The following is an 8,200-nucleotide window of genomic DNA, read 5'->3' as shown; positions in this document are numbered from 1 at the left end:
CCTTTCTCATGCGGTTCCGAAAAACTCGGAGCACTTTCACAACATTCTCGAGTGTTCCAGAGGAAGTCTCATGGTCGGGCACACCGAGCCCCAGTTGTTTCACTGGTTCAAGCAACTTGGCACTTTGCCGCCGCGGGCAATTCTCTCCGGCCCACTGGAACTGCTCTCTGGCGACATGCAGCACGAGGCATGGGAGAAAACGTTTTCCCGTCACCCAGTGATTCATAGCATCGCACAAGACATGTGGACACGCAAGGATAGTAAGACCGAAGAGGAAGTTGTCACCATTGAACGCCGAGAACGTGAGGAAGACGAAAAGCGCATGCGTCGCATGAGCAGCAGTGACTGGCGGGCAAAATTCAGGGACCGTGAGCGCAACCCCACCGCCGAGGAGGATGAAGAACGGCCTATTTACGTCATCAAGCCAGAGACTTTCGCGCTGTTACGGCTGCAGCCTGATGTAAAGCTTTGGATGAATGTTGTTTCCCAGACGCAGCGTGTCTGGGAGCCTGTGATTCCCGACCCTGACCCGCTCTGTCGCTGTGCCCCACGTTTCCTGCGCATGCTTAACCTCGCGCGGCAAAAACTTGTACCGTCCCTCAATATGAACTTTGCCCTGAAGCTGACAAATGCGTTTATATTTGAGGTGGACAAGGAAGGACTGTGGGCGATGGGAACACAAGAAAACCTCCACGGGAGTTGTTCGCCCGCCGACGGTGCGGTACGGGAGGAGTGGACGGAGTTACGGTTGGAGTTTGGGAAGGGCCAAGTGATACAGACGGAGCAGGAGATGGAGTGGTGGGTGCGTGGGCTGACGAAACTCGGGGCACCGGAGATGTCACAGTCGAACAGTCAAGTGGAGGATGCGGGAATGAACCCGGAGGATTACGACTACCGCCACATCTGAGACGTTTACAAAAAGAAAGGAAAAATGAAGGAATCATATTGACATGCGCACTCGCTCTCTCTCTCTCTCTCTCTCTCTCTCTTTTACAATTTATGTATGTTTTAATAACGACAATGGAACGGAGGGGAAAATAACAAAAGAAAAAAAGGAAGAGGAAGAGGAAGAGGAGGGGGAACATTTGGTTGACTTCCATTGAGGTTTGTGCTCCATGCAAAAAAAAAAAAAAGAAAAAAAAAAGAGGGAAAGAAAAACAAAAACAAAAGTGGGATGGCGATGAGTGAAAACTGGGAAGAGAGAAGAAAAGAAAAGAAAAGAAAAGAAAGAAAAGGAGGATGAGGCAAATGGCATGTGAAAAGATAACAAAATAAATAAATATATGAGAATCATTTTAGAATTTTTAACATGTAATTTGTCTTAATTAATGTCTTGTTGCTTGGTACTGTTACTGTGGTAGTAGGTTAACTAAGGGAAGAGCACACATGACGTCTATGGCGCCGCAGGGTTGGGCGCAAGGGGGCGGCGACCGTTGGTACCCACAACAACAACAACCACAACAACAACAACAACAGCCTCAGCCTCAGCCGCAGCTCCCGATGCAACCGCAGATGACTGTTGGGCCGCAGTGGCAATCGATGAATGGGGCACCGCCTTCCATGGGGTTTCACCCGTCATATCCGCGTTCATACATCACGCCCCAGTCGCCTCAAATGCAACCGTCAACACCCCCGCAAACACCTCCACAAACACCATCATACAATCTACAGCCACCACAGATGTATCCACAGCCGCCAATGGGTCAACCGCCCTTCTGGGGGGTGCCGCCGTACCAGCAAGGGTACGCACAACAAGGCTGTTTTGATCAAATGTGTTATACCATTCCCGGTCAGCCTGGACCATGTGATGGGTGTGGAAGCCAGGCGGTGGGTAGTGGTTGTTGTTGCTGCAACAATGGACCAATGGACCCTTACTGTTGTGGACAACCAACGACGCCTGGTTGTATGGACTGCCTGACATCTCACTGTGAATATACATATTGTGCTATGATCTTTTTTACCATACTCAGCGCGGTGGGTTTTATTGTTGTGCTTGTATATGCAGACAATGATAACCTTTTTAAAAGATTTCGTGCTAACAACACGATTGAGTTGCAGGAATCTATAGAAGAGCATATTATTATGAGTACTAGTTGCGAGGCTAGCAATTTAATTGGTCTCGCCGGCCGTGTGTGCATGGAAGGCAACCTCAATGCAAACACGTTTGTCGTTCAACTCAGCGAATGGAATATACAGAGATACACTCTTTACTTTATTGCCATGTTATTTTCCATCGTAACACTCTTGTATGCGACAATTGTGCATTTTCAGCGTCAGAAAGTTGGGGGAGAACCCAAAGCTGTTTGGTCCTCTCAACAACAACAGCAGACAGGCAAGCAAAGACCTGAAAATACTGCCCAGGATGCGGCACATGGGGCCAATGCAAAGGAGCAACAACAAAAACAACAACAACAACAACAACAACAACAGCAGCAGCAGCAACGACAACAACAACAATCCTTATCACCTTCCATTAATAGGCCCATTGAAGTTTACGGCACGCCCTTTTACGAATTTATGCGTATTGCGTGGTTTGTAATGGGTGTGGCAGTTGTCTTTTGGGTGGCTAATCTATTGTACTCCTTCTGGGCCTTTTATTCATTTTATCATCGCTCCACAACAGGACCGCTGCGGAATTTTTTTGAAGAATACAATACCCGTTTTAGTGCCTCTGTCATTTGTGTCGGGATTTACCTTGCATGGCCTGTTGTAAACATATTTGTGGAACTGGTCTTGTGGATAGTCTTTTTTTTGCCATGGCTTATATTCCGGACATTATTTAAACCTGGTATTGGAAAACTACGACCGGCACTTCCACTTGACAAAATGCCCGGATGTATTCGTTGCGACATGTTTTTTATGGACTTTAATGAAGTTCAGCGGGCCGGCTTCTCGGAACCCGCTTGGAAACTCATAACAGGCAGCACCACGCCACTCTTCCCATGTTGTGAGGACCCTGCCGTTGATAGGGATCCCACAATGGCGGCGTGGCATCAATATCAGTATGAGTGGTACATGCGCATGCAGGGGGTGTACCCGGTACCCGGAATGCAAGCCATCGGTCCGCAAATGTTGCCGTCTCCCACGACATCGGTGTCTGTGGATATGCGGGAGGGTGAATCAAGACATCGAACACGCAGCGGCAGCGCACGACACCACCGTCGCCATCACAGGAATGAAGCCGGTGGTGCGGCGGACGAAAACGCCACTAGTCCAGCGGGGGGCAGTAGCCCACGGCGGGCCTCGGGTGCGCAGACTCAAGACGTTGAGGAGGGCAGACACAGACGACGGCGTCACAGCAGATCAAAAAGAGGTGAAGAAGACGGTGGGGAAACGAATGGCGGAGCTGCGGAAGGCCGACACAGGCGCCACCGCCACCACAGTCGTGGTGAAGGCGACCAAAGCAACACCATGACCGGTGTTACCGCAGTGCGGAGCACTCAAAAGCATAACGCGGACTTGGACCGAATGTTGGAAGAGCTATAGTCAAAAGGCACGGCAATCTGAAGAGTTAGGGGTGGAGTTGTTGAATGAAGAAACTCAAAAAAGAAAAGAAAAAAAGGAAACGAAAGTGAAGAAATATATATATATAGAGAGAGAGAGGAAGAGAGATGAAGAGAGAGGAGTTGAATAAAATAAAAATGTACATGCATCGATTATCTCATGTCTTCTCTTTATGGGGACACATGCATGCATGCATGCATAATTGCAATGTATTTTTTTTTTTTTGATTTTACCAGGACATGAAAAGGGCATTTCTCCACATTTGCGTAAATGAACTGCGTTTTTTTTTTTTTTTTTTTGTTTTTTGAGGGGGTGGAAGATGTGCGTGCGTGCGTGTGTGTGTGTAGGGGAGGGAAAACACATCCATTTTGTTTGTTTGTTTGTTTTATCTGTTGTAGAAACGCCGAATCCATCGTGTGTCCATCTGTAAACAACAGCAACAACAAAGAAGAAGAAGAAGAAGAAGAAGCATATATATTTTTTTTTTATTTACGTTTTCCCTTTCCCATCCTTTCCTTTTTTTTTTTTATTTCTCTCTGCCTGCCTGTAAATATATAGTGTACATGGATAGAGGAGAAGTGAGAGGGAAATGGAGATGGTGGTTTATATTTATGTGGGTTATAGAGACGGTGGAAAATAGAATGGCAGAGAGTATGCCGCATAGAGAGAGAGAGAGAGAGAGAGAGAGAGAAAAAAAAAAGAAACCGTACACAAACAAACAAACATCTCTGTGTGGGTGGGTGTGTGTGTCTCCACATGCGGGCGGACGGAGAGGCAGGCAAGCAGGCATGAAGAAGATGTGGGGAAAAGTGAATGTCATGAGAAGAGGGGAGGAGAGGGGGAAGACCCAAGAAAAGTGCTCTCAACAGCCATTATACATTCATTGAATGTTATATTATATATAATATTTTTGAAAAGAAAAAGAAAGGAGAAAGAGAGTGAGGGGAATTGGAAGAACAAAAAACAACAACAACAACAAAAAGAAAAAAGGGCAAGTAAAAAAAAGGAGGAGAAAAAATATATAAATAATTTTGATTTTTTATTTTTTTAGGAAAGAGTGAAGAGAAGGAGGGGGATGGGAGGGGTGGTATGCGGCTTCTTATTATTTGATGAGATATTTGACTGTTTGTTTTTGTACCTCCCTTCTGTTCACTCATTTGCCGCAAGCGAACACACACACACACACACACATATGCATGCATGCATGCACAAGTAAACTCCTGGGAAGTAGCGGAAGTGGAGTCATAACGTCTTTACCGCCTTTCCCCCTCTCCCCCTACCACCACTTTCACTTCTTCCTGCGTGTATGTCGTTTGAGGTGCGTGGGGAGGGGTGGGGAATACACCTGGTCCAATGCATGCACACACACACAAAGAGAGAGAGAGAGAGTGAGGCATGCTTATATGTATATATGTATGCATCTTCCTCCCCTTTTTTTTGTGGGTATGATGGTGACACCTTTTGCTTTGTTTTGTTTTTGTTTATTATTATTATTATTATTAAGCCTGTGTTTCCGCCCCGCTCTCACCACTTCCTTTTTTTTTTTTTTTTTGCCTGTTTGATCTTTTTCTTGTTGGTTTGTCATGCCTTCTCTGGCGGGCTGCTTGGGTGCGCTGTGAGGTAACTTTTTTTTTGACTTCTTTGTTGCTTTTTTTTTTTTTTGTGTGTGTGTGTGTGTGTGCGTGTTTTTTTTTTTTTTTTTACTTCTCCCTGTTCTCATTGCTTCTCTCTGTAAAATAAAAATGAAAAAAAAAAATTTTATTTAAGGCGTTGCTTGTCACACTGCGCCGTCTGCTGCTGCACGCCACGACGTCATTTTCTCCTCCTCATCCTCCTTTTTTTTCTTTTCTGTTTCAGGGGAGTTTAGGTTCAGGGTTGAGGTGCGATGGGGGACGGCAACACCGCGAACCGGGTGCCGCGTCTCTTTGACGGCCCAACTGGTGATGTGAACACGGCCTTTACGCATAAAGTGCGGCAGCTGCTGCTGTCATCATCATCCTGCGGGACTTCGAGTCTCCCGGCGGCAGTGCGGGCCTCTCCGCTCTACGCCGCCATTCTTTGCTTTGCGGAGGCGGGGACTGAGAGCCGGCAGCAGCAGCAGGAGCAGCAGCGGTCTGGGAGTGAAGCGGGGAAGCCGTCCGTGGGTTCTGCGCCTGTTGTGCCTTCATCCCTCGCCCGCCGTGGTGTTGTGCCACGGGATCCACTTTTGCAACGAAGGATGCGCAAGCAGCAGCAGCAGCAGCCATCCTCATCATTATTGCTCTCCGGAACGAGTAAGGCGGCACCCTCCAGCAAGACGGCGGTGGATGGACACGAGCCGCAGGTACAACAACGGCAGTTGTTCCATTGGAGTAGACGTCCGCTGCAAGAAATGACATCTGCGGGGTGGGAAGTGTTTCGTGAGCAGATGGGGATACTCATGGAGATTGTGTCGCGCCGTGCAGTCGGGCAACCGGAAAAACAGCAGCAGCCACGACCACCGAGGTATACTGCGGATGCACTTCGTCCGATACGTTGCTGGGAGGAGGCACGTCTTCCTCTTGCGCTTGGAACGATTGTGTCTCGTCGCTACGCGTTACCAACGCCGATTCAGGCGCAATGTGTCCCGCTTGTCATGGCGACGGCGGCGACGCCAAGTGACAAGATCGACGTGCTTGGTGTTGCGGAAACTGGAAGCGGCAAGACGGCAGCGTACTTGATCCCATTGTTTGCAGATATCCTGCGCCGCACTCCACGACTACTTGGTAATGAGGCTCTCATTTCGCACGGCCCGCTTGCACTTGTGATGGTGCCTACACGTGAGCTCGCCGAACAAGTGACACGGGAAGCAATTGAAATTATACACGGAATTCCCGAAATGGAACTGCGGCGTCTAATACAGGAGGAGTACAAGAATGACCCCGGCAATGATAACGTGGCTGCGCAGCACAATACGCTTGACGAAATTCGTGTCGTGAAGGTTGTGGGTGGTGAGCAAATGGAGGCGCAGTATGATGAGTTGTCCAAGGGTGCTCATGTTGTGGTTGGCACACTTGGACAACTGGACGCATTGTTGCAGCAGCGGTTCCTCGCTCTGGGTAATACGCGTCTTGTAGTCATGGATGAAGCAGACCGTATGATTGAGGAGCATCAGAGAGAGACACTTGTTTCCGTGCTAGAGCGCTGTCCGATGCCCCGGCAGACTGTCATGTTCACCGCCACATTGAGTGAAGCGTGTGAGGAGGTGGCGCTGAAATATTTTTCACCGGATGGCTTTATCGTGGTGCGTGTGCCACACCGCTGCTCAACCATCACGCAGGTGTTTGAGATGGTGCCAAGCGACGCGGGTGCGATGGCTCCTGCGCCTGCCACCGTCGCGGCTCGCAGTGATGTGAACAACCACGATACCTCGCAGCAACGTTCAAATCAGCCGCAAGTGGAGCGCCGCCGTCACCCGCTGTTGCATCCCATGAAGTTTGCCCGGATTGTAACGTACTTGGCGTACGCAACCGCCCCCGTCGTGGTGTTTGCCAATGAAAAACGCACATGTGACGTACTGTACGATGAATTGCGTGCTGAGGCAAATCACCTTGCCACACTGGAGGAGAGCTTTTCACTGGAGGCTCTCGTTGGAGAATCCCCGCCCGTCCTGCAGGGAACCTTGCCTGACAACAATAAACACCGACGGAGGCCCGTGCTAAATCTTGCCAACATGCGTTCTATTGCGTTGGTTCACTCGGAGCAGTCGCAGGCTGAACGGCGACGACTTGTAGAACTTTTTCGCCGCGGTGAGCGCCGAGTGCTCATTACCACCGATCTCCTTTCACGTGGCCTTGATGTGCCGAATGTGACACTCGTAATCAACTACGATATGCCTCGCGTGGACAAGGTCGGGCCTTCCATGGCTGCTGCCTCAGCCAGCGCGGGGGAGGAGGCGGTGCAAAAGTATATTCATCGCATTGGCCGAACCGGCCGCGCGGGGGCGAGCGGTGTGGCGGTCTCACTGTTGTGCCTGCCGTCCTCGCTGATTCAACGTGCCGAGCAACACACCCTGCGCAGCGCAGACGACAGGAGTCATGCCGGGAACGCGGCGGAGAAGCCTCCGAAGCAGCGGATTGACATGGCAGGCGTCTCTACAAAGACAAGGGTGCAGGAACGCGATCGGCAAGAATTGACGGGCGCGAAGAATGGCGAAGACTTGGATGAAAATCTGCTCAAATTCAACGATACGGATGATGCGATGGACAACAACGCGGAGGATGAGGATGAAGAGAGCGATGCGCCGCCGCGATCACGTCGGCGGATGGAGCGGCAGCAGCAACGAGGAGATGGTGGTGGTGGTGGTGGTGGTCCTCCGCCATCATTCCCGCATGACGAACCGTTGCTGCAGCCGCTTTGGGCGTTTATTGTGAGTTGCGCGGAGGCGAATGGCGGCGGTGTGCGTGGCGCTGAGCTCATTCGCCAACAGCGATGTCGTCTTGTGCAGATGTCACCTGCCCTTGCGGCCCTCATGATGGCCTTCACGCGGAGTTCACCGTACGGTGCCATCATGACGTAGTGATCTCACTCACACCCACACACACCCACTCTCTCTCTCTTTTCATCGATGTTTATGGTTAGAAGGGAACAGAGACAAATTTGCACACATGGCGGCCGCCGTGTCTCTGATGGTGGTGATGTCCCACGAGGAAAAGGGAGAAAGACAAGAAAAAAACAA

The 8,200-nt window shown here is 50.0% G+C and overlaps 3 protein-coding genes across 3 annotated transcripts, besides 23 other annotated features; all 3 read left to right on the top strand.

Annotated features, from left to right (window-relative positions):
• On the top strand, positions 1-907 carry Tc00.1047053506793.100 (hypothetical protein, conserved; the record flags this gene model as incomplete). Its single annotated transcript, XM_807337.1, has 1 exon — positions 1-907. A coding segment is annotated over one exon (907 nt), but the record flags the coding sequence as incomplete, so codon positions are not given.
• Positions 1-1,115: a sequence feature (heterozygous, non-Esmeraldo-like haplotype).
• Positions 958-989: a microsatellite.
• Positions 1,116-1,234: a sequence feature (areas merged during assembly that could not be assigned to a particular haplotype. This can correspond to areas where the two haplotypes were merged or to regions with more than two copies in the genome that were merged during assembly.).
• Positions 1,120-1,169: a sequence feature (T-rich).
• Positions 1,196-1,235: a microsatellite.
• Positions 1,235-8,200: part of a sequence feature (heterozygous, non-Esmeraldo-like haplotype) that runs on past the window's edge.
• Positions 1,387-3,486, top strand: Tc00.1047053506793.90 (hypothetical protein, conserved; the record flags this gene model as incomplete). Its single annotated transcript, XM_807336.1, has 1 exon — positions 1,387-3,486. The coding sequence occupies one exon, from the start codon at positions 1,387-1,389 to the stop codon at positions 3,484-3,486; it is 2,100 nt and encodes a 699-aa protein (XP_812429.1).
• Positions 1,443-1,475: a microsatellite.
• Positions 2,392-2,457: a microsatellite.
• Positions 3,543-3,642: a sequence feature (T-rich).
• Positions 3,785-3,810: a microsatellite.
• Positions 3,950-3,973: a microsatellite.
• Positions 3,982-4,042: a sequence feature (A-rich).
• Positions 4,167-4,195: a microsatellite.
• Positions 4,395-4,416: a sequence feature (AT_rich).
• Positions 4,418-4,522: a sequence feature (T-rich).
• Positions 4,523-4,554: a sequence feature (AT_rich).
• Positions 4,675-4,695: a microsatellite.
• Positions 4,986-5,006: a microsatellite.
• Positions 5,130-5,165: a sequence feature (A-rich).
• Positions 5,166-5,190: a microsatellite.
• Positions 5,191-5,206: a sequence feature (A-rich).
• Positions 5,237-5,270: a sequence feature (AT_rich).
• On the top strand, positions 5,390-8,041 carry Tc00.1047053506793.80 (ATP-dependent RNA helicase, putative; the record flags this gene model as incomplete). The annotated part of the gene is made up of 1 exon (XM_807335.1): positions 5,390-8,041. One exon carries the CDS (start codon positions 5,390-5,392, stop codon positions 8,039-8,041), a length of 2,652 nt encoding a protein of 883 aa, XP_812428.1.
• Positions 7,813-7,834: a microsatellite.

This window comes from Trypanosoma cruzi, genomic scaffold (genome assembly GCF_000209065.1).
Source record: "Trypanosoma cruzi strain CL Brener 1047053516737 genomic scaffold, whole genome shotgun sequence".
Classification (NCBI taxonomy): Eukaryota; Euglenozoa; class Kinetoplastea; order Trypanosomatida; family Trypanosomatidae; genus Trypanosoma; species Trypanosoma cruzi.
Note: the sequence above shows the minus strand (reverse complement) of the source record. Positions and strands in the feature narration are given on the sequence as shown.